Source organism: Nansenia antarctica (genome assembly GCF_963989245.1).
Source record: "Nansenia antarctica genome assembly, chromosome: 4".
In the NCBI taxonomy this organism is placed as follows: domain Eukaryota; kingdom Metazoa; phylum Chordata; class Actinopteri; order Argentiniformes; family Microstomatidae; genus Nansenia; species Nansenia antarctica.
In genome coordinates this window covers 16223128-16249404 of record NC_137689.1, presented here as the reverse complement: position 1 = coordinate 16249404, position 26277 = coordinate 16223128, and the positions used below count along the sequence as shown (strand labels likewise).

General features: G+C 46.2%; 1 protein-coding gene across 1 annotated transcript; it reads right to left on the bottom strand.

Moving 5' to 3' along the window:
- Window positions 1-1865: 1865 nt before the first annotated feature.
- ltbp3 (latent transforming growth factor beta binding protein 3) lies at window positions 1866-20146 on the bottom strand. The gene is made up of 28 exons (XM_080528139.1): window positions 19873-20146; window positions 19425-19591; window positions 19173-19281; window positions 16518-16607; window positions 15414-15530; window positions 14754-14915; window positions 14051-14188; window positions 13720-13733; window positions 13335-13404; window positions 12599-12685; window positions 12321-12449; window positions 11870-12001; window positions 11642-11770; window positions 11082-11201; window positions 10126-10248; window positions 9709-9831; window positions 9384-9503; window positions 9050-9178; window positions 8423-8593; window positions 8120-8203; window positions 7807-7935; window positions 7346-7483; window positions 6891-7031; window positions 6171-6299; window positions 3098-3259; window positions 2892-2981; window positions 2451-2582; window positions 1866-2116 (listed from the first exon to the last, which is right to left on the bottom strand). Exons 1-28 carry the CDS (start codon window positions 20129-20131, stop codon window positions 1965-1967), a joined length of 3546 nt encoding a protein of 1181 aa, XP_080384265.1. The 5' UTR covers window positions 20132-20146; the 3' UTR covers window positions 1866-1964.
- Window positions 20147-26277: the final 6131 nt, after the last annotated feature.

The following is a 26277-nucleotide window of genomic DNA, read 5'->3' as shown; positions in this document are numbered from 1 at the left end:
TGCATAACATTGTATGATGGTCAGTTTGCAATGTTTGGAGTTGAAGCGAGTCTTGATAATTCTCTCCCATTCTACCAAGGTTTTTGCCTTTTCTTTGGAGACTATGAGAGCCACGCCGTGTATGTGCTTGTCTTCATGCCCTGAGTAAAGGACAACCGATCCCTCGCTGGTTGTTTGGTGTCCAGAACCAGTCCACCGACATTCACAGATTCCCAAAATATCCAGCCTGCACCTTTTCATCTCGCTGGTGACCTGGGCTAATTTGGACGTCTCGTACATGGTGCGGACATTCCATGTACCTAGGCGGACCTTTGTTCTGGGCCCAAGTAGACTCTCTGTCACACTCCTGGCTTTCTGTTGTGGGCTTTCACCAGGAGTGATCATACTGCCAAAGACTTGGCTTGAGTCTTCTGCACAAGGCTCGTGGAAATGTTTGCATAAGTCGTAGTTTCTGTAACATTTGTCTTTTTACGTGGTGGAATTGTTGGTCCCACGCCCAACCCTCAACCTGGAGGGCCACGATACATAAAAACATACTCCCCTGTTTAGCATGGAGCCCTTTTCAGTGTAATTTAATGTATGAACATGTTTACCCGTCTGACCAGGTGGAGGTGCTGTTGGATGAGGATCAGCTGAGAGAGGAGATTGGCTTCTTCAAACGGCAAACTAAACAGAAACTGGCGTCACTGAGGGCTGATAGAGGTGTACTGCAGAAGACCACTAAATCAAGGATGCCATTGGAGCACAGCAGTAGCCCGAAGATCACTCTGCTGATGGACTGGGTCAATGCGGTCTGCGAGTTCTCCGTATTTCGGTGGACAATTGACATGTTATTAATTCATGAAGCAACCGTCTCTACTAAACAACATCTGTTGCATGTGTTCAGAATGACAAAACAGGGTCCACAGTGGGGTGCACACATATCAGGATAAATGAAATTAATTGCAACATAAAGAATACAGTCACAAACACACATGTGGATGGCTGACTTCTGACTTTTATTTTTTGCTCAAAAGCCTCTTTGCTTCCTCACAATGCATAGGCTAACAATGGCTGTCATTTTGTCAAGAGAAGTCACTAATCATGTCAATCCATTTATTTCCGGTTCGATTCTCTGCCTTGCTCATACAGATCCACATCTCCTTTAAGCCAGTGAAGCTTCTGTCAGCTTCAAATGTGCACATGTCAACATTCTAAAAGGCACTGTAAAAGGGTTTCCCATTACATAACATTTTTTTCTCAGTACCGATGGAGTGATTAGAAATCCCATACAACAGAGGGTTGCAGCGGCAGGATAGGCACCAAGAGATCAGGTAACAAAGGATTCTCCACTTTACAAACTGTACAAAGTTATTGAACAATTAAGGAGGAGCACAAGGAAGAAGGACATGCTTAGATGTAGATTACCAAGATGGATGACGTCATCCACTCACAGAAGCTCAGATTCATTACTAATAATGGCAATGGAGTGGACTTTATGAAGATGAAGTTACTCATCCGACTGCAGCATGGCTTATGATTCAGGGATGTATGATGGGAACAGGGAAACAAGTCAACAAACAAAACAAAGCGCAAGTTTAACAGTCAATAGACAAACAGTTTAAAAAAATAATAATTACAAAAATACATAAACAAAAAACAAAACAATATGTTACCTTAGTTTTTTTTATCAAAGAAATATCTTAGGGAATTAGGAAAAGAGAGGACAGTAAAGAGACAAACTGTGTTCTGCTATCTAATCTCAAAGTGAAGCAGACGACAATACATTTTGTAGATTTCAAATGAACCATTCGAGGGACAAAGCCCCTCAAAAGAAAATATATTTCGAGGGACACTCCAAGGACAGACAGGCTGAGTAGCGTATTTTTAAGACAGCTTAACCGTATGTGTGGGAGTGTTTGTGTGTGTGTGTTTGTGTGTGTGTGTGTGTGTGTTGGACATAGAGAGGGATAGACACAGAGACGTTATAGAGCCCGGGTACGGACACATATGTTGGGCCTTCGTGCAGGCACAAAGCCGTGTTTGCAGTAGCACTTGAACGAGCCTGTGGTGTTGACACAGCGGGCATTCTTGCATGGATTAACGCGGACCCCCGGTTCAGCACACTCATCAATATCTGAAAAGAGAAAAAGAGATGAGAGAGCGCAAGAGTGGAAGTGCCATCTGCCTGCACATGCATTTACATACAAAATACCAGATGTTTACAACAACCAGATGTTCCTTCAAATACTACATTTGATCGTGAGACACTCGGACAGCAGCTACAGATTAAAAAGGAAAACTGGTTAGAAGAATTGATGGGCATCCATCACTCATAGTTCACTTTTGAATTAATTATTTTCGTAAGTATGGACCCTTTATCCACTTTTTTGTTGTTGTGCCAAACTAAGTGGCAGTATGTTTGCATATGGGTGAGGTGGAGAGGAAGGATAGGTTGGTTGTAGACATACCTGTGCAGCGGGTGCGGGAGTGGTCCAGCCTAAAGCCTGTGTTACACTCACACATAGTGCCCAAGTAGGAACGCACACAGCGGCCATTGGCACAACTACACTCATCTGAGTCCTCCTCTGAACTGTCCCCTTCTGAGCCAAAACAGAAGCAGAAAGAGAGAGAGAGAGAGAGAGAGAGAGAGAGAGAGAGAGAGAGAGAGAGAGAGAGAGAGAGAGAGAAAAAAAGACAGAGAAAAAGAGAGAGAAAGGAGAGAGAAACAAGACAGGGAAAAAGAAGAGCTTATCCAGGTGCTATGACTGTGTAACACCACTCTGAAGTGAATGCATACCAGGCTGATGGAGGTAGAAATCAGAGGACGGGCATGCATTACAATGATTTCTACCTCCACCAGCCTCCACTGATTCATACACACATTTAGACCGTAACAGAACGGGCTGTACCTGGGTTGTAGTTGGCGAAAGCGGCCAGGAAGTCCCCTTCACCATCGGACTCTGTATCCAAGTGCATCTCACACAGCCGGTTGAAGATCACTGAATGTGAGGAAGAGAGTCCTCCATTAATTGTATGTTTATGCAACTTATGGCAAAACTAAAACTAGAGTGGAGATGAGATGAGAAACTGCCGGTGTCCAGTCCTCCGACGGTACCTGAGTTTCTCTGAGGACAGGTCCTGCACTCTGGCCCCCAGCCACGGCCGTAGTGACAGCAGCACTCAGAGTAGGTGACCACCAGGCCGTTCCTGGGCAGGCTACAGATCAGATCCTCATCTACCTGCAGGAAACACACATCCTTGTGGGCCGCTGTGCGGTCTGAGAGAGAGGGAGAGAGAGAGAGAGAGAGAGAGAGAGAGAGAGAGAGAGAGACAGAGAGAGATATTAGAATATTGGTATATCATGACACAGTGAAGTGGGATCTTCATGTTTGTTCTTTTCAAGTTCTATTCACAGCTTCCAAATCTAAATCTTAAGAACTAATCCATTATATTAAAAAGCCAATCTTTGCAATATGCAAGCTGACACAATCCTGACACTTATCATAATCTCTGTGATTCACCTTAATCTCTGTGATTCACACACACACACACACACACACACACACACACACACACACACACACACACACACACACACACACACACACACACACACACAGCCCCCACAACAAGTAGATGCCAATGAAAACTCTTGGAAGTTGACATTTCATGAAACTGAGAGTAAATCACAAGAAAGTTCCTTTTTGCAATCCTGCAATCTTAGAGTACAGAGAGAGTCCTGTTGATGTTTGTAGCTATTATAACTCAATTTCATGAGTTATGCCACTACAAATGCTCCATTTGTCACCATCTGGCATGCACCAAAATAAAACAAACATTTTTATTAAAAGGAGGAACATATGAGTTGGAAAAAAAGGAAGATGCAGAAAATGTTGCAATCTCACTATCCTGTATTGCAGGGGTCGGCAATTAGGTTTGGCCTCGGGCCAATTTTTTTTTGAGCCACTAGATGGCGGGCCCGAACGTTTTTTTTTTCTATTTTTTTTTTTTTTTTTTTAACACCAGGGGAGCCACCCCTCCTAAATTTCGTTGTTTGGTACCTGTACTGTAGCAATGACAATAAAGACCATTCATTCCATTCATTCATTCATTCATTCATTCATAAGTAATTGATTGTTAAAAAATGTGACACGTTCTAATGCTTTGACTTTTCTTTCGAAAAATGTACACATCGCTAGTCAACTAACACAGCTTGTTTTGTGAGCCTGCTAACAATGTAAAGTAGTGTTGTAGTTAACTAGGTAACAATGTAAAGTAGTGTTCTAGTTAACTAGATAACAATGTAAAGTAGTGTTGTAGTTAACTAGGTAACAATGTAAAGTAGTGTTGTAGTTAACTAGGTAACAATGTAAAGTAGTGTTCTAGTTAACTAGGTAACAATGTAAAGTAGTGTTGTAGTTAACTAGGTAACAATGTAAAGTAGTGTTGTAGTTAACTAGGTAACAATGTAAAGTAGTGTTGTAGTTAACTAGGTAACAATGTAAAGTAGTGTTGTAGTTAACTAGGTAACAATGTAAAGTAGTGTTGTAGTTAACTAGGTAACAATGTAAAGTAGTGTTGTAGCTAACTAGGTAGCAGTCCAATCCATTACGTTGCAGTATTTTGGCTTGACTAGCAAGTTTGTGTTGTGATTCTCAACAACGTTGAAACGTAGTTTCACCCTTTTCCATAGTTTTGAATAATAAATGTGTGGACTGACGATGTAGCGCAGCCTAGCTTATTCTAATAATTATTTAACATACTTTCATTCTGAATGATTCCCCCCTCCTCCCAGACAAGGTCACATTATTATTGGATTGGTTGTTTGCCTGCCGGGTGAAGTTAGCTAAACATTTAACCTGCTAACTAGCAAGAGAAACATCATGTCACTCTCCAAAGGTGTAAAGAGGAAAGTTGACGGTGAAAACAGGGCATTTAAAGAGGAATGGACAGCGAACTATAATGTTCATCCTACCTGGTTTCATCAACGCAAAGCCGTTGTGAGACTCACATCTTCCGTGCTCACAATGTTCCCTTTCTATACATGCGAGTCGTCCTTTTCCTCAATGAATGTGATAAAGACGCACGAGAGGAATCGATTGATGCAAAAAAAAACTTGAGAACTGCCTGCGGATTAAAGTGACGTCCATATAACCAGATATCAAGCAAATACTGACCGATGGGAGATGCCACTTTTCACATTAAGTGAGTACCAAGCCTGTCGTTATTGTATTTAATAACCTAATTGTATTTTTTATATTTTGAATGAATGGCTCATTGTAATTATTATCCCTAATAGCGTGTTTGCTCTGTCGTTTCAGGAGCATAGGCCTATGCACCACCACCCCTCGCATAAGCGGATTACTTTTCTTTCTTTTCTTTTTTTCACCGATTTTGTTGTCAATGTTTTTCAGAATATTAAACTGAATTTGCTTTGTTACTGTTCATATGTGTGTTGCAGTCACATATACGTAAACATTACGTTTGAATTATTTACTGAGCTGGTGTTATTTTTTTCAAACCACACACGGCTATTTCAGCACTACACGTTGTCCACCTACTTATGATTCACTATGAGGGGTTCAGCGTCAGTGCGCTTCGGTGCACCCCGCTGCCTGATTGTCTGTCCCTGTGTCATTCACTCTCAACATGGATAAAAGTACAATAAGCATTATTCAGGTGGAGGTAGATTCTCTATTCGGACATTATAGGCGCTATATGTGGGACTGTCGGTCCGATATTGTAAAAAAAAAAAAAAAAAAAAAAAAAGTGGATTCTCAAAATATTCTGCTGGGCCAAATATTATTGGTGATGGGCCAGCAATGGCCCGCGGGCCGCCTATTGCCGACCCCTGCTGTATTGTATCTGTATTGTCTAACTCATACTTCCTCATACACACAAGCACATGCACACAATGTAATGAGTGATTTTCCTGTAAGTGCGCTGGCTTAGTGAGACGGAGCAAATGTGCAAAAACACTCATCTTTAGGTGTGTTTCTATGGGAACAAGCAGGAGGGGGAGTAGTACACCTGTGCATAGAGTCAGTATTGGGCAGAGGGGGCTCAAAGTGGGGAGGAGTTAGAAGGAGTTGCAGGAGTGGCAGGTGTACAGGTAAGCCGAAACTCAGGTGAGCTGAGCACTGATTGGTCAGGCTCAGGTGAGCTGAGCGCCGATTGGTTATACCCACCGTCATAGACACACTGTTTGAGCGCTGCGCTGAAGGTGAGGGGCTGGGTGCATATACAGTGAAAGGAGCCGGGCGTGTTCACACACCTCCCGTTCTTACAGTACGAGGGGTCCTGGCACTCATTCACATCTGCAAGGGGCACCACAGACATGGGTTACAAAATAGACACCAGCCTGGGGCCAGCTCAAAGCTTCTGCCCACAAGCTAAATATATAACGTGAACAGGCCTGCAAGCAGGATCACTAAGTGTGCTTTCCAGAGAGCATGCAGACAGTTGTGGGTGTCTATAGATAGGTCTATAGGGTAGAATAGCCCAGAGAGTTGGGTTAAGGATCCTAAAAAAGAGAGCAAGGTTTTTTTTTAAGGCCAGGAGGGGGGCTGGTTGACCAGGGTTACAGAGTTTCTATCTGAGCTAGCTCCGTGTTGGGCCTGAGGTTAGCTATGGGAGTTAGCAGAGAGGGGCAGGTGGGAAGGCTCCTGAGGGATTAGTGTGAGGTGTTCATAAGACTGGCACAAACATCTTTTCAAAAAAGCCTGAAGCCAATCAGTGGTCATTCTCTCATTCATCCTCCCTCCCTCATACAGTACAAGGCAGCCAGCCACAACCGGTAAGTAACCCACTCTGAACTACACTTCCCAGCAGCACCTCTCTAAACAATTCCCCTCACAAGCAAGCCACCACCTCCGCTCCTTAATGAATGATGGCCTGCCTCCACTCACCAGCCTGCTCCTCGGGGGTCACACAGCTGTTGCGGTTGGTGGCCAGGATCCAGGGCGGGGAGCAGATGCAGTAGTAAGACCCCGGGGTGTCTACGCAGCGGCCGTTCTTGCAGTTGGCCGGGTCCTGGCATTCATCCACACCTGCAACACAAACGTGTACTGACTTCACGGAAGTTTGCCCCCGTTCGTTTCTATGGGGATACACCCCACAGTACTACAGTACTACAGTACTGCACAGCAGTAGAGGCTGGTGGAGGCAGAAATCAGACGACAGGCTCGCTTCATTGTCCTGTAATGCTTTGGAATGCATGGAACGGAATTAGACGTGTGTTTGGATACCCTAACCTCATTCCGTTCCATGCATTACAATGAGCCCGTCCTCCCGATTTCTACCTCCACCACCAGCCCTCCCCTGATCGTACAGTTCCACGAGCCGGTAGAGCAGCGGAACTCACCCGCCACAGAGGGGATCACACACTTCTTGCTGGAGGAGTCGGGGGTCCAGGGGGAGTTACAGTTGCAGTAGAAGGACCCTCTGGTGTTCTTACACTGACCGTTGGAGCAGAGAGACTCATCATGGCATTCGTTCACATCTGAAGTGGGGGGAAATGGACAGAACACGTCTCAAGATATAGCTGATCAAAGAAATAACTTGTTTGTCTTTCAGGTACTGATTATCATCTAACCTGTATATATAGAGACTGAATGTCATTTGTGTCCTGATCCCTGTAGTTTTTTTTTCGTTTCTGTGTCTTTGTGTTCTAATCAATTAAAAACTTTAATCCCAAAAATATTTGATGTACAGTATCTGTATGTGCGTGAGAGCGTGTGTGTGTGTGTGTGTGTGTGTGTGTGTGTGTGTGTGTGTGTGTGCGCGCGTGCGTGCTTGTGTGTATGTGAAGATCTCTGTGGTTACCGATACACTCCAGTAAGTTGCTGTCGTAGTAGAAGCCTTGCTGACAGTAGCACTCGTAGCCCGGCTGGGTGTTCATACACCGGCCCTCCTTACAGATCTCATTAGAGAACAGCACGCACTCATCGATGTCTGCAGCACACAAACACAAACACTCATCATGACAACAAACAATTCCATGTACACAAATGGAGTAAAACAGCTGACAATTGTCCTGAGGTATCATAGAGCAGTTGTGTGTGTGTGTGTGTGTGTGTGTGAGTGTGTGTGTGAGTGTGTGTGTGTGCTGTCAGAGGGGCTAAGGTTGCATACGCACCACGGTGGACAGACAGGCCGTACTCCGTTATTCCCTCCTCATGGTAGAATCCTCGTCCCACTGGACACAGGGAGTGGAACTCGGCTGGGATGGGAACACAGGACACACACACACACACACACACACACACACACACCGATCCGGCACTTTGCAATGAGTCATCAGTAAGTCATACAACCTATGTAGTCATACATGAATAAGGGCAGTATGTGAAAATGAATGTGTGTGTGTGTGTGTGTGTGTGTGTGTTGTGTGTGGCCATGTGTGTGTGTGTTTGTGTGTAGGGACTGAGTGTGAGGGTACCTGAGTGGTAGACAGGGCAGGGGTAGATCTCACAGTGGTCTCCCCAGCCCACCCCGATGGAGCAGCAGCACTCCTGCTTGCTGACATTGGTGGCCAGGACGCTGTCACAGAACACGGTGTCGTCCAGGTTCAGGTAGCACTCCTTCTTATCCTCCAGGTCCACCTCCATCTCTGTCAGGCAGGGAGGCCAGAGCACACACTGTGACATCATACTATACCAAGGGAGGCTCGTGGACAGTGTTGCCAGATTGGGCGTATTCCCGCCCAACTGGGTTACTTATGATCACACTGGGCTGCTTTTAGACTGTGGTTAGGCTGGAAAACAATCCCATCTGGCAACACTGCTTGTGGAGGCAGAAATAGGAGGAAGGGCTCATTCCAATCCCTGAAACTCCGTTCCATGCATTCTAATAAGCCCGTCTCCTGATTTCTACCTTTCCTCATTTCATCCCATGCATTTCAATGAGCCTGTCCTCCGATTTCTACCTCCACCAGCCTCCCCTGATGCATTCCCAGCCCAATGTGAATGTGTGGTGGCGGAGTGAGAGTGACAGGAGAGAGGGGGGTGGAGTATGGCGATGGAGAGAGGGATGAGAGGGGAGGGGGGTGCGTCATCGTTGTTCTTACCCTCACAGCTGTGCTTGTCCTCAGACAGGATGAAACCCTCTTTGCACACGCACACGTACGAGCCTGGCCTGTTCTCACACGCACCATGAGGCTGGCATAGACTCCTGTCTGTCGCACACTCGTCTATGTCTGGGAGAGAGAGAGAGGGAGGGAGGGAGGGAGAGAGAGAGACAGACAGAGAGAGAGATAGAGAGAGAAAGAGAGAGAGAGATATGATCATTATCATCATCTTGTAGACTTATATCTATTTAGCTGTCACTGCCAGAGAGCCTGACAGTGATGCTGTCTTTACCGGAAAGTCAACTAGCTAGCGTATCAACAGCTAGAGACTCACCTTGGCACCTCCTCCCTCCGACCAGCATGAAGCCTTTCTGACATTCACAGCGGTAGGAGCCCATGCTGTTGATACAGCGCCCCCTCTGGCAGTTAGAGGGCCTCTCGCACTCGTTTATATCTGAGAGAGACAAGATACCGATGAAACAGTGGTCCACGTATGTCTCATCGATGTTACGTTAAGTGAGTAGGACGGCAGAACTTCCCGATAGAGACTCTTTGAGCCACAGCATATTGTAATAAGGGGGTAATCATTCAGTGAATCGCACTGCAGCGTCATGGCACTTGAGATTTTTCCAGTCAGTCACATAAGAATCAGCCCATACCTTCACAATGGCTGCCCTCCTGCGTGCGCTGGTATCCTGGGTAGCACTGGCACTGGAACGACCCCTCGGTGTTGACGCAGCGCCCGTTGGCGCAGAGTCTGTCGTCCTCACACTCATCAATGTCTGAAGGGGAAGAAGGGGACATACAGCCTGTGAATACAGCGTCACCGGTATACCCTTGGTTCAGTGGATCAGTATGCCTGATGGTTTTCCCGGGAAAAACATTATTAAACAACAAGGAAGACAGGGTTTGAGATATCGACTTGACTGGACTGTGGTGAGATGAGACTGGCGCCTGGACTCCTGTAAGCAAACCCGTGTCCGCTCAGTCAGATTGTATCTGGATTGTATCCGTATCACAGTGAGGTCACACTGGCGGTGTCTGTGCAGCAGCAGCAGCAGCAGCAGCTCACTAACCTCTGCAGCCTTTGCTGTCTGCAGCGGGGAGGAAGCCCTCGTTGCAGAGGCAGCGGTAGGTACCGGGGAGGTTCTCACAGCGGCCGTTGGGACAAACACCACGTTTCTGGCACTCGTTGACATCTAGTGGAGAGTTATATAGAGGTGGGAGGGGACAGGGTGTGTGGGGGGGGGGGGGGGGAGAATGGGTACTGTTACACTGTAGAGTGGAACCAGAAGTGGAGAACACAGACTGAATGTCTGACTGGATCAGAGCCCATTGGCATTATGCCCTGTTGGCTCTGTGTCTGTGGGTCAGACAGTCTGTCTGGCAGATTCACTGACTCTGATTGATACTGGTACATTCTCTACCCCACACAAACGACAGTATATTCCACTCGCAGATTATTTTTTCCCATAAGACTATCCTTGTTCATTCAAGTGTCTGCACATTCAAATAACCATATGCACATTGATAACGCCCACTAGGTGGCAATAATACATCACCAAAACAAACGTACGAACATGTTAAACAGTGAGCTAGAATGGTTAGTATTGAACAAAGTTAGGCCCATGCAGGGTTCGAGTTATGTGGGAGCCAATGGGAGCTGAGCTCCCATAAGGAAGGTCTGAGCTCCCATGAAAGCAGTAAAATCATACATCTGTGGGGGTCGCTAATAATACATTACCACAACCATTATTTGATCATAAATGTCAATGCAATGAGTATTATTTATATTTATTTATATGATAAATATTCTAAAATAAACACGTTTTCCAAAAGAACTACACGCACCAGCATTAACCTCCTGTGAATGACAGTATGCCTTTGACTGCCTGCACTTTACCACCAAGACACTATGGGGCGCAGTAGAATATTGATTGTTATTTTGGAGACCCCCACAAAGCTCAGCTTATAACTCGAACCCTGGGCCCATGTCTGTATGTGTGCATGTGTTTGACTGAGTAGGTCTCACCATAGCAGAGGCCACCCTGGGCCTGGTGACCAGGCAGGCAGGGCACACACTCATAGGAACCAGGTGTGTTCTCACACTGCTCACTGGGACAGGAGCTGGGGTCCAAACACTCGTTTATATCTGAGACAGGAGATAGGTATGAGACTGGTCATATACACAGTACACACAAACAAAGGCATCAAGACAATTATGAAACACACAAGCACGCGCACGCACGCACGCACGCACACACACACACACACACACACGCACACACATACACATACACATACACATACACATACACATACACATACACATACACATACACATACACATACACATACACATACACACCCACACCCACACCCACACACACACACACACACACACACACACACACACACACACACACACATACACACACTCACCCACACACACACATACACACACACACACACACACACACCCACACCCACATACACACACTCACCCACACACACACACACACACACACACACACACACACACACACACACACACACACACACACATACACACACAAGGACAGTAGTTCTTACCTTCACAGGCTGGCTGACGCTGTGACTTGCCTCTGAAGCCACTGTGGCATTCACACTTGTAGGAGCCCGCCAGGTTAACACACTGACCGCCTGGACCACAGATATCCTGCTTGGAGCACTCATTCACATCTACAATGACAAAAAGTAAAAAATAAAAAACATGCATGAGAGCAAAATCTGAAGAGAATGTACAACTAACGCTGCATACCGCCAACTGCCAGACTTTACCTATACATCGGAGTTTCCCATGATGCACCAGGAGCTTGTAGCCATGGAGACAGCGACATCGGTAGGAGCCCTCTGTGTTGATGCAGATGCCTCTGCCGTGGCCGCAGGGGTCAGAGTCACACTCATCATCATCTGAGAGAGAGAGAGAGAGAGAGACAGGAGGGATCCAGAGAGTTTCAGCAGCATTTTGAGAATCAACACGCAGCTCCATGTTATTTCAATGCAACTGTATGGACTCTGTGAATAAGAAGGCCAGCATGGCCAGCAACTTAAAGCCAGTAACCGCCCTCCCCTCCTCCACCCCCCCCTCTGGCCATGCCGCTCTCCTCCCTTACCCCCCCACCCTCCTCTGGCCATGCTCCTCTCCTCCCCCCCACCCACCTCTGGCCACGCCCCCCCTCCTCCCTTACCCCCCCACCCACCTCTGGCCACGCCCCCCCTCCTCCCTTACCCACACAGCTGTTCCTCTGGGAGTGGACACGGTAGCCGGTGTAGCAGTGACAGGTGTAGCCGCTCTGTCCGTTGACGCACTCCCCGTGACCGCAGATGTTCCTGTTGAGCCTGCACTCGTCTGTCTCTGCTGCAGGGAGGGAGCACAGAGCAATCTACCTAAGACCTGCACACTGCTGCTCTGCACCGCACAGCGTCGGACAGAGAGAACCTCCTCTTTAAGTGTTAAATGTGTAAAAGTAGTTGTGTAGTGATGTGTGGCGGTGCAGTGGAACTCACGTGAGACCTGGGTCTGTGCCACCTCAAGGGGGACCCTCCCCGCGTTCACCCTGACGATGGGCTGAGGGGTGGGCTTGGCTATGATCACTGTGGGGGACAGTCAGATACAGATAGAGAGAATGAATAATAATAATAATACATTAGACTTATATAGAGCTTTTCTAGACACTCAAAGACGCTTTACAAACTGAAAAGATTGAGTAGTAATAATAAAAAATAAAAATAAAAAAATAAAACATTATAGGGGTCTAATTAATTTTTAGATTACTAAATCTAAATCTAACTGTCTTTGTAGGACAATCTACTCTGGATACTGCAATTACACCTAGACTTCGGGCGGAGAAGCGGGGAACAGGCAACGCCAGCGTCCTCTCTCAACCGGCATTTTTTGACTGTGGATGTGAATGACTCATGGTTACATCATGCTAAAAGCGATAGTTCACCGAAATGTCATATTTGGAGTCTATGGACAAGGCAGACTTAAATCCCAGACACACTGAATCAACTGAACAATTAAAGCTGTCCATGTGCATGTTCTTGTTGACTCATTTTGGAATTTCGATGAACTATCCCTTTAAAGTGTTCCGACTTTCGACTAAGTGTTCTGAGAGGTCATGGTATCAAAATGAGTAACTGGGAGTTGTTAAGTACATCTGAGGAGACACAGAGAAGGGAGATGACTGAGAGAGAAACAGTGCAGTTTGAGATGGGAGGAGGGATGGATCAGAGAGCCTACCAGGGACTCGAGGGCCGTGGGTGCTGATGGGAGCCTGCTGCATGGGCGTGGTCACCTCTGGAGGACCCTCCTACACGACAGAATTAGGAATTAGAATTTGCCATTTAGCTTTTAATCCAAAGCAATTTACAATGACAGATTACAGGGACATTCCCTCTGGAGTAATTGAGGACTAAGTGCCTTACTCAAGGGCACACTAGTGGTGGTGTTTCAGGTGGGATTTTAACTCACAACCATCCGATCACCAGTCCAACTCACTATCCACAAGACCACCACTACCCTAACAGATGACAGATAGAGAGAGAAAGAGACAGGCCTGTATGCGATGAGCCGCACCGCTATCTAACCTCAGGCTCATACAACTGATAAGAAATGAGTGTCTTACCGGGACCTTGACTTCTGAAAGTGAAAACAGACAGAAGAAAACATGTCAAAAATTCTGACTGATGCTGCATGCAAAATACACACGTTTTCAGAAGAGCACTGACAGTGAATATAAACAACGGCATATCAAGGCTACGGTTCTAAAAGCACAGTTCACACTGTTACTTCATCACAATATCCCCAGTAGCCTGCTGATACTATCTGACAGCTCATCATGGCCATCCTAATTGATTCCAGAAGGGAGTCCGTCTGTTTGCAGAGGACAAAGCCGGTGTTCATGGGGTCCTGGGGAACCCACCGTGACTCTTAGTGTGTCGGAGGACTGGACTCACCCTGCTGCTCGTGCTTCTTGTCAGGCTTGCGGGGGCCCTGCTCCAGGCTGGTGTGGAGATGAGGCGGGAAGGCCACTGTCTCCCGCACACTCTGCAGGAAGTAACCCTTCCCTGCCGGACAGATCTTACTGAAGGAGGCTGGATGGCAGAATGAGAAGAACAAGAGAGAGAGAGAGAGAGAGAGAGAGAGAGAGAGAGAGAGAGAGAGAGAGAGAGAGAGAGAGAGAGAGAGAGAGAGAGTGAGAGAGAGAGAGTGAGAGAGAGAGAGAGAGAGAGAGAGTGAGAGAGAGAGAGTGAGAGAGAGAGAGAGAGAGAGAGTGAGAGAGAGAGAGAGGGGGGGGGGGGATCGATGATCACAGATCATATTCCATATTGTGTTTTTTTATTCAGTCTATTATCAGGTCATCATCTTGTTGTTCAGTATGAGCACCTCCAGTGCAGGAGCCAGGATGAGATGACTGACACACAGACCTGTACTATCATGCTGATACATTCATAGCCTCCACCCAGCTGACCCATCATCACATACACACATGTGAGGAGCCTCCACCAGATACTACTGTCCCGGTCCTCCTCCACCCTGGTCCTCCTCCACCCCAGTCCTCCTCCACCCTGGTCCTCCTCCACCCTGGTCCTCCTCCACCCTGGTCCTCCTCCACCCTGGTCCTCCTCCACCCCGGTCCTCCTCCACCAGCCCACTCACCAGTGCCATCCTGGGGACACCTGTCACAGTTCCTGCCCCAGGCCTTCCCCACGGTGCAGCAGCACATCTCCTGAGACAGGTGTGTGGGCAGGGCGTGCTCACAGCGGCCCGCCTCGCTCACCATGAGGAAACACAGGCCCTGCTCCAACGACAACGGAGACTCTGACATCCGGGAGGACCGACGGAACAGGGAGGAGAACAGAACAAAGGGTGGCGTTATGGTCATGAGATAACAACAGAGATCCCTGAGAAAAAGTACCTTTTTCTTAAAGAGGAAATCCAACCCAATGGAATTCCTATGGTACAGATGGATGGCATTTGCGTCAAAACGTCCATTGAAAATACTGTAACATCAAAGGCAACCTGGCAACTCTGATATTTAACGATAGGCCGTGAATTCGTGAATTCGAAACATACTAGGCGTTCTACCTATCAAGAGGTGGGGGGTCACCTCTTGACTTACATCCTGTGCACAAAGACTCCAATAATTCAACTACACTTCCTGCAGATGAGCCCCAGGTGGGACGACCAGACAAGAGGAATAAAGAAAGATAAGAGCTACTTCTGGAACATGTGTGGAGCGTATTGAACACAGAGCCTGGCCTGTCTGTAGTGATCAGAGGAGCACATGTCTGGAGGTGGGAGGAGGCTCTCACTCACCCACACATCTGGTCCGGTCCAGGACAAAGCCAGCCTTACAGGCACACAGGAAGCTGCCCTGCGTGTTCAGACACTCCCCGTTCTGACACACCCCCTGCATGGTGCACTCGTTGATGTCTGCAAGGTGAGGGTTGGAAGGCGTGAGAGGAGAGGAGAGGAGGGCGAGAGAGGGAGAGGGAGAAGACAGAGAGAGAGAGAGAGAGAGAGAGAGAGAGAGAGAGAGAGAGAGAGAGAGAGAGAGACACAGAGAGAGAGTTAGAGAGAGGATTGTGATTTATCATCCTCGAAGTAGAAAAGGCAGTAGCACATAGTAGCGCAGGGATGGACACCTGCTAGTGGAAAGAAATATTGTGTTGTGAGTTCTCAACTTTGACTTGATCATCTGCTGTGCTCAAATTGGTCAAAGTAAGACAGCATCCCCCTGCTTCACTGTCACTGGTGAGGACTCTGAGGAGCCAGGGAACGTTGACACCTTGACAGTGGGTGTGTTACCTTGACAGTGTGTGACCTTGACAGTGGGTGTGTTACCTTGACAGTGGGTGTGTTACCTTGACAGTGGGTGTGTTACCTTGACAGTGTGTGACCTTGACAGTGGGTGTGTTACCTTGACAGTGGGTGTGTTACCTTGACAGTGGGTGTGTTACCTTGACAGTGGGTGTGTTACCTTGACAGTGGGTGTGTGACCTTGACAGTGGGTGTGTTACCTTGACAGCGGGTGTGTTACCTTGACAGTGGGTGTGTGACCTTGACAGTGGGTGTGTGACCTTGACAGTGGGTGTGTTACCTTGACAGTGGGTGTGTTACCTTGACAGTGGGTGTGTTACCTTGACAGTGGGTGTGTGACCTTGACAGCGGGTGTGTTACCTTGACAGTGGGTGTGTGACCTTGACAGTGGGTGTGTTACCTTGACAGTGAGTGTGTTACCTTGACAGCGGATGTGTTACCTTGACAGTGGGTGTGTTACCTTGACAGTGGGTGTGTGACCTTCACAGTGGGTGTGTGACCTTGACAGTGGGTGTGTTACCTTGACAGTGGGTGTGTTACCTTGACAGTGGGTGTATTACCTTGACAGTGGGTGTGTTACCTTGACAGTGGGTGTGTTACCTTGACAGTGGGTGCTGTTGAGCCTCTTGTAGCCCTGAGGGCAGGTGGAGCCATAGTCCTCGATGATAGTCTGGAGTTTCACTGGCGTATCTGAGGGAGAGGGGGATGGAGACAGGAGAGACGAGGTGATAATATGACAGATGAAAAGGCTGAAGGCGGCAGAGGAGAAGGGCATAGGAAGAGTGCGGGTGGAAGAAAGAGAGAGAAGTGGGCCCAGGAAGTGTAAAGGAGAGAAAGAGTGGTTTGATATACAACATTATCTGAACGCTACACACACAGAGACAGGGACATAGAAACACTGGGGTGAAAATCGGAGAAATATGCTACATATCTGAGAAGGCCTAGACCATTACTAAGACCACCGTCCTACTGTATGTCAGGAGTACGCCTGCTTCTAGCAGTAGGGTCATCTTTTCTCCCAGTTAGTCACAGAGTTAGCTCATACAGCTGTGCTTTGTTTAGTCTGAACACACTGCCATCATAGACAGATGGTGTGTGTGTGTGTGTGTGTGTGTGTGTGTGTGTGTGTGTGTGTGTGTGTGTGTGTGTGTGCAAGAGAGAGAGAGAGAGACAGAGAGAGTGAGAAAGAGATTCTGGGACGGTGATGTGTGCATAGATGCCACATTTGATCAGACCCTGGGATTGAGGGAATATGGGTATCCAACCGTGAGCAAGAACGAAACAATTGGAGGGGAAAGGAAAATAAAAAGGAGAATAAAGCCAGTGCCAAACTCCACCTAGTCTGAGACAGAAGGATTAAACAGAAAGAAAGCACAAATGAACATAGGAAAAAAAGGTTATGCTTTACGAGTCGATTTTCCACAAAGGAGAAAAATGGTAAGAATGTTTTTGCGGGTAGCTGTTGAAGCATCGCCTTCCAGAATGACTCTCCGAAATAGAATGAAGAAAACAGAAGCGTTAAAAAAAGGCTTTTCCTAGAAATATCCACAATCATATTTTCCTCTTGTCCTTTTGGTTTTACTTTACAACAAGACAGATGAGCAGGCAAGAATCCTGCTGTCCTAAGTTGAAAGAATAACTAGTTCTAGAAACCTTCTGACAAAGGTTGCATTGTCTGACTCAGAACTGAGGAATGGTGTAATAGAAAAATGGAAAAAGGTAAGTGGCCAAGATTTTTCGTGGGGCGCAGCTTGAAATTCAATCTTTCTGCAATGCGATGACAGTCTTCCACTGGGCAGACACATAGGAACACACGTAACTGCAAAGTGGAACTTAATTCCTCTCTCTTTGTCTCACTGTCTCCCCCCAGCCCCCCCCCCCCTCTCTCTCTCTCTCTCTCTCTCTCTCTCTCTCTCTCTCTCTCTCTCTCTCTCTCTCACACACACACACACACACACACACACACACACACACACACACAAACACACACACACATGCACATACAAACACTGTACACACATTTTACACATAAATTGCTTGTGCTAATGTCTGCTTATTTTTTCATAAGCTGGGAGCAAATCATTCGCAGGAAAGTCTGACGTTTTTGGCTCCATAAACAATGACTTTGCTAATCCATTTAGCAGAAGCGAGACCCCGAGCAGATACATATTCACCAGGGAATCTAATCAAACACTAAAGGAAACTGCTGCAACTTCCCATATGATACATTAAGAATCAATAGATAGATAATAATAATAGTAATAATAGATAATAATCAAAGGTACTATATAGATCAGCACATTCTTAGAACTAACTACAGTTCTATATGGAACCAAAACAGGTTCCATGCTTTGTGGTTCCATGCTTATATTACATATAAGACACCTCTAAAAGTGCCATATAGAATTAAGAAGAACCATATGGTTCTTAATAGTTATAGTTACTATTCTTAAACCATAGTGCCATTTATGAATCATGGGATATACTATAACCTTAGATGGTTCTACTTGATAGTCTAAGGAACCTTAAATGGTTCTATTTTGGAGATATTTTATTTTAGTAGAAGTAGTAGCCTAGCTTCAGGAAGAGTGCAGGCAATTTCCCATTGATAGACCACAACATATTTCAAAGTTAAAAACTTCATAATACCTCAAAGGTGAATAGACATGATAGACATGCACACGCTTCACACCAATGGATGAACTACCCCAACAAAACATAAACATGAACAAGAGCACAGATGTAACATAGTCAGAAACAAACAAGAACCAACATCCCAGGCACATCGGTTAGTCAGATAATACAACACAAAGAATGGAATTTCACAATTACCCACAATTCCCTAGCAACAGGAGGGAGCCATCTAGCAAGTTTTCAGGGGAATTGTGAATTTGTATTACATCTGTGCTCACGTTCTTGTGACATCCCAACTTTGCGTTGCGTGGAATTTTGCGTTGCGGAATGAGATCGGTAAAAAGGTTGCAAATACTACCTCTTTGATGAAACAGTACAAAAAACGTACAACTTTCATGAAAAGATTTTAAAAAGTTCAATTTTGACGAAATGGTTCTATAAATGACTTTGTTGCACCTCAATGGTTCCATGAAGAACCCATAAGAACTTTTTTTTCTAAGGGTGCAGTTAGGGATTGAAGACAGATCACAGAGGAGGGAAAGGCGAAAGGCAGATCACCAGTAGTAGTAGTAGGCAAGCTTACACACCAGAAAACAACTCTATTCTGAGACAGTTACTCACATGGTACTTTAATGGGGCATTTATAGCATTTATTTTGCCCCCAGGAATTGCCGACACTGCCACAGCAGTCTTCCTGGTTGGTCAGTACAGGGAGGGGGGTACTGCTACACTGAAGCACATGGCGTGAGAGAGAGAAAGAAAAACAAGGGAAATGCACACAATGGCAATTGAAAAACCACAGCAAATCCATTGTATGAAAATTCTTACAATACAGTGTTCATGACTTCATGGTAAAGGCCTGGTCTGACTCACAGCTTGCTTGGGCGTGGTCTCCTGGAAGCACCGCCCTCTGGGTTTGTGTGTCTGAGGGGTCAAGCGTGTCACGGCTTTGTGGGGGGGCTTGGCATGGTCTGATTGGTCAAGAGGATGAATGACAACAGAGGTGTCTGATGTGTGGTGGACACGTACATTAAACTGCACTGGAGAGAGAGACAGAGAGAGAGAGAGGGAGGGGGAGAGAGAGAGAGAGAGAGAGAGAGAGAGAGAGAGAGGGAGAGAGAGACGGTGGGGAGAGATAGAGAGAGAGAGAGAGAGAGAGAGAGAGAGAGGAAATGACATCCGTGTGACTACAGTTCATCACAACGACACCCAAAACACAAGTTCTACTGTGTATGAGCTGTAATGTCACATTCAGATGACATGCCAGTGGATACTTATGTATTGTGGTTTCATTGTCCACAGAGGCAATTATGAAGGGTACCTTCTGATGAGTGGTGGATACCCTGCGCCAGGGGGAGGGTGAACACAGAGCTGGTCTGTGCCAGCTGCAGGCGTCCCATGACCGCCTGCTCCCCCGGGCTCTGCCCGTCTGGCAGCAGGGAGAGGGTGTAGACGGGCTGCTTGTTGCCCCTCGCCGCCTGGGCCTCGGGCATCTGGCGCAACGGGAACTGGCAAAGCCGACCGGTGAAGCCAGGTGGACACAGGCAGTGAGTTCGCGAGCTGCACACTCCTCCATTCATACACGTCAGTGGGCACACCACTGCAGAGACAGGGAGGGAGGGAGGGAGGGAGGGAGGAATAGGAAGGGGTTTATTAGTCATATAGAAATAAATAAAAACATAAAATATATAAATAAGTACATATAATAAACACTCAGCCCACGAGCAGCAAAAGTGTTGAAATATATATACACCATCCAAACAGTGTAGAGTCAGTCTATAAACTGTCATAGTTGCAAGTTTTATTGCAACCTGGAGGATGTCAGAGAATGATGAATTCTGGGACAGAAAACAAGCAGGAGTTCTTAATAAGGTTCAATAGTTAAAGGGGTAATCAGGGATTGTTGTGCATATGCAATATGCATAGACTTTGGAGAAAAAAAATATAACCCTTGGTTCTTGAAGTCTTATAAATATAACTTATAAATGATGAAATCAGTTCTGTCTTAACCCAATCAGAACCCAAAATATAAGCATGTCGCTTAATTGTTCTAAAAAATGTTATTGTACACAAACACTGTATAGCTTCAACACATAATTGAAACTGTCATTTTCATCACATTTATGGTCAGTTATTGCAACTATGATTTTGAGAGTGATTACATTTCTTAAGCCCTATCCCTTAGCTTTTTATCCCAACAACAACAACAACAAAGAAAATGGATTACTGCAAAGGCCAAACCATCAACATAGCCAAGTGGAAAGAAATACACTAATGTCTCAAGATTTCTTAGGGTATGAGTCACCTCCTAAAAAGTCACTTTGGATTCCAGCCCTAAATAGTATTGTGAAGTGGCATCAACTCAATGTACAAACAAGCTTCTCCAGCCAATCAGCAGCAGTGGGCGGAGCTGGCTATGGACGAGGCCAGCCAGAGCAGTGATACGAATGACAGGTTTTTATTGGAATATGGAAAAGATTTGAAACCATGGGAGCTCCGCCTAAGAGAACAATCTTCCCACATGTACGTCCTGTAGGTTTTCTTTTGTGTTTACTTTTACAGGAGCTCCTTTTCTCCCTACAAAGGAAAGGCAGGGGAAACAGTGGGAGATAAAAACCCAGAGATATTCACCAGAGACAATAAACCTAGGAGGATACTGAGACTGAGACTCATATCTAGCAGTTCCACCAATCATTGCACTACGCAGCTGCAGCAGGAGTTCCTGGGTAGGTGGAGACGACTCAGCACATCTTAGGAGACCCACCCATGGTTGAGACGAGGCGAGGAGAGGCCTTTTGAGTGAGCAGAGCGTGCACGCGCACGCGCACGTGCACACACACACTGAAGCAATTAGGCCTGGACTGCCTGGGAGTCTAGGCCGCTGTGTAATGACGGGACTAGATCACCTCAAACACAGCAGGGACATCTTTAACCAATGCAAGTCAGGCAAAAACGCTACTGGAGAAATCACAGCCATTATCTGTTCTGACGCAGGCCTGCGCAGCCTGCATGCACCATAATTACACGTGACAGTTGTGTTTAACCATAGGACTCGGCGCAGGCAGCAACACGCAGGATCAGGTTGGAAGGCTCAGTGGTGATAGCATAAAAAAACCTGGAGAGCTAGCTTGCCCAGTCTGGAAAAAGACTTCAGCTGCAGAGTTCTCAAGACATCCAATGTGCGTCTGGGAGTATGAGGGTTGTCATTTCTGCATTACTACAGAGGGCTGGAAGAAGAAGAGAGGGAGAGAAAATCCAAGAAAGCTTTGGGGATTGGATAACGGGGAAGAGCAGACAGAGAGGGAAAGAGGGAAAGAAAGAAAGAAAGAAAGAAAGAAAGAAAGAAAAGAAAGACATGGGTGTAACCGCCTTCCAAAAACCTGATTATACAACCTAAACCCACAGAGACTGGAGAGACAACATACTGTAGGAAAAGTCTGGTCAGGCTGGGGGAGAGGGCCTGTCTGGAAGACAGAGGGTGTTACAGTAAGACCAGAACCTCTGACAGGGATCTGGAGCTCACAGTAGTGAAACATGCTACACACGCCTATATATATATATATATATATATATATATATATATATATATATATATATATATATATACACACTATATAGAGAGTAGATAGATAGATAGATAGGCATGTTTGTAGCTATTTTATATACATATATACTGTATATACACCACCCCCCACCACCATGGAAGATTTTTTATGAAAAAAAATAACACAGCCCAAAATTATACCTCTGTCTCCAAGAAAATGCTGTCCACATGCCATGACGCAGACCGTAAGTAAGCAATAAAAACAAAGTCAGGTGAAGGAACCCTTTTGATGTCGAGAAATAAGCCCAGCGTGGGGTTGTACAACAGAGAGCAACACATAGCTGCAGTTTTTCAAAACACCTCACTCTGTGGTTGCATTTAGAACATTACTCCCCTCTCCAATCTCCACAAAGTAGCAGCTTGGGTGGAGGACTTGGTCCTGAGCGTGACAGGCTAACCACATCTCTTGGACCTTCAGGTCCAGTCATCAGAACCAACCACAGTGGACCACAGAGGGCCAGGAGGAGTCAGGTCTCCCTCTCCTCCACATCTGCTACCTCTATCAAAGACCAGGACAGTCTGCAAGACCTGAGTGTAAAACACATGGACTAATGCTTTCTGCAGACTGCGTGTGTGTGTCTGTGTGTGTGTGTGTGTGTGTGTGTGTGTGTGTGTGTGTGTGTGTGCGCGTGCATGTGTGTCTGTGTCTGTGTCTGTGTGAGAGAGAGTGAGTGAGTGAGTGATAGTGAGAGCTTTATGATCCATTCATGATACATTCCACAGCATCCGTGAGTTCACGGGTCATTTGAAACTCTAGAACTCTCAGACAAAATGGTTAACACTACCTAGGCTACGCTATCTTTTGGCAATAACAACATACAAATGTTAAAACTAAGTGAATCATCTACCCATCAGTCATCATAAGAAAAAGTAATCTATGCTAGGGCCAGGGGCTATTGGCAGTCATAATGTAAAGAAGGAAGAATTTGGATTTTCTTTTCTTTACTTTCTTTTATTTAGAATGAAACTGCACAGGGGGTTGAGGGGATGAAGAGGTCTTCGGAGGGACAGTTAAGATGTAGCCTCATACAGCCAGTCTATGAAATCCATTCTCCTAATGGATATACTATGGAACTATCAACCTGAATGAGGCCATAACCTTCAGGAAGTGTGTGTTTTCAATTATGCTCACTTCTCAGTTTTACATTACACCATCTTAATGCCATGTCTTTGAAAATACATTTAATTCTCAAAATGTTCCAAAGCGCCGTCAAAAGGCAAATCTTTTTCCCAGCCAGCATTCGCTGGTAGCAAAAGAGAGAAAAGAGAGAGGAGAGAAAGAGGGAGAAAGGAAAAATGTGTTTGTTTCAAAGCACTTCTCGACAGAGTGTTTTATGTGACAGAGGAGTGAGAGCTCCTTCCTCATCATGTCCTGATTTAGACTTAGACAGTGTCAGGGGCATAGCCGGGCTTCTCCACAGGGGGCACTGCAGGAAAAGGAGGAGAGAGAGAGAGAGAGAGAGAGAGAGAGAGAGAGAGAGAGAGAGAGAGAGAGAGAGAAAGAGAGAAAGAAAGGGCTCAAGGGAAGGGAATAAGAGTGGGTAGAGGGATAGATGGATAGTGGGGGTGACGGAGAGAGGGATTTGTGGAAAAGAAAATGAAAGCTATGATGGAAAAACAGTGAAAGGGATCCAAATCTTATGTTTCAGTGACTATCGCTTTTCCAGATGCACAGGGACTTTCTCAGAGGCATACCTGTCATTTTTCAACTGTTGTGTGAGCAAGCTCAGGCAACGACACACACAGATGCACACACATAAACTGTACCAACATGAGCTTTCACACACACACACACACACACACACGTATGCACACACACACTAAAAACGGTATCATAACACTCAGCTCACATCAGAGATCATACACCTAATAGTAATAGTAAGAGGACCCAGTCCAACTCATACAGTATTTCAGCAGGAGCTTTTGTAATGGGAATCTCCTGCCTGTCTGTAGACTGTGTGTAGAGGGAGGAGGAGTGTGTGTCTGTACACTGTGTGTAGAGGGAGGAGGAGTGTGTGTCTGTGCAGTGGGCGCCCTCTGCGTGCCTCAGGGGTTTTGTTCTGACTGTGGCCACCCACCCACTCACTTCTGTCTGTCTGGAGATGACGCAGCAGCCACCCCCAACAGCATCCGTCAAACCGCGGCCTCACCCTCCCACCGCAAATATTCCCAACTCTAAATGAACAAATTATAGCTCTTGACGCTTCAGTTCAAACACCACTAACATACAGTTTGACTGGAAGAAGAAACAATCCATCAGTCAACCTGACAGCTTGAGTATGTCAGTAGGTCAGTGAAGACAAGTGACCTTCTAATGGCTCAGAAAATAGCTTTTCCTCAGCTGAAGTTATTATGGGTTTAATACTATGGGCTCATATGCCACCAATGATAGCCAGAGTGTGTGTTACAGCAGAGTGAGTCTTAGACCAAACCACCAGAAAATACATTCTAATAAGGCGTAGTTATGTAACATTAGCGAAGCCCTCTGTAATTCACACTAGCATTCTTGGCAATAACAGAGAGAAAGATGACGCATTATGGGTCACTAGCAATGACTACTACAAACACTACTAAGCTCCATGACCCATCCAAAACCTCTTCACTTTCCTTCCATCATACTCACGACCAGAACATTTCCAGTTGACAATAACAAAGACAACATTGCGCCGTAAGAACAACCACCACTACCGCCACCACCACCACCACCACCACCACTACCACTATTAAAAAGGGGATGATCACAATACAAAAAGCATCTAATGACGCGTTTTGTCTCCACGGTCAGTAGAAAAGCAAGAAACCACATCCCCAAATATGCAGGCCTGCTTTTAACTGGTGCTGTGAGACCACATACTGCATACACACAGAGTGGCCCAGACTTCTGTAGCTATACCCATAGCCCAGAGTAAATGACATAATCACTGCCTTTTTAAAACCGGCCTGAGAAAGTCTCCTCTGCTTCCTCCTGTCGACTTGCAGGCCGCCTGGGAGCTGGGTCCACTGTTGACTGAGCGGCCTCCAAATACCCATACTGCACCTCTGCAACGTTTGCACAATGTTGAGTCACAAAATGAGCCTCGTCTTGAACAGTCAACATACCACGAAATGATCTGGAACACATACTGTATTTTGAAGAATTAATAACAGTCTATAGAGCTAGGGCGATAATTGGTATAATTACCATGAAAGTGCTGCAAGAACAATTTTGTACCGAGCACGTCTCAAGAGGGTAGATAATATGTATTTATGCTTCATGCAGGCTGAGGGAGAAACACACCGTAACACGTCATTGTGCATTAAGTTTATTCATTCGGGGGCTATCCATTTTTTTTTATTTGCTAAAACATTCTATGAGGATTCAGCACACTGTACTTGTGAATATGTTTTGGAAATAAGCACATTGTTTCTTTAATTTATGATTATTCAAACGAGCACTCCAACCCCCTGATTGCACACACTGATTTCTCATGTCATGACGGTACGGTATGTGAAGTTGTTTCCATGGCCCAAAGGTGGGCATGAACCCAGTGTAACCCTGGCAGGCCCCACTGGCAGACATGGATCTCTGGTGGAAAGAGACAGATAGACAGAATCTTGGCACCAGCCCCCAGTGAGTGATGTCATTTAATCACAGGCTTAATCCCACTGTTACTGCAGCCTTCACCAACGGGCAGGTAGGGGAGCGCTGTCACTGCATCGCTGAGCTGATGTCAGAGATCGGCCCGCCCGGTGGCACTCCCATCACAGTAGCTGTAGTGGCAGCTGTGTCTTTGCCACCCCCACCCCCCCCAACCCCCCCCACACACACACACACTCTCCCTGGCAGCAGTATTATTCTGTATTTACCCTGGCTAATCGCTCTGCCGCTGCAGAGGACTGGCGGGGGTGCAGTCACATAGTCTCACATAGTCTCACAGCACTCACATTCCACTGGCCAGCTTTAAATAACTGCTGCCTTTCTCCCCCTCACTGAGCAAATCGGAGGGAAAGCGTGTTAAAGATGGCAAACCAGTTTGTTTGCCAAAAACGATTTGCGTCGTGTAACTTATTTTTCCAAACCTGTGCCGAATTCTTGACTTGAATGGAGCCAGTAACAGGAATAGCCCAGAGTAGGAGGAATCT

What these genes read in the sequence shown, in the direction of transcription:
- ltbp3 (XM_080528139.1), bottom strand. Translation starts at nt 20,131, where the DNA reads ATGAATGGAGGAGTGTGCAGCTCGCGAACTCACTGCCTGTGTCCACCT. An exon ending in TATCCACCACTCATCAGAAG is followed by an intron (nt 19,592 to 19,872) that starts GTACCCTTCATA and finishes CTCTCTCTCCAG; the next exon opens with TGCAGTTTAATGTACGTGTC. An exon ending in CCAGAGGAACAGCTGTGTGG is followed by an intron (nt 12,002 to 12,320) that starts GTAAGGGAGGAG and finishes TCTCTCTCTCAG; the next exon opens with ATGATGATGAGTGTGACTCT.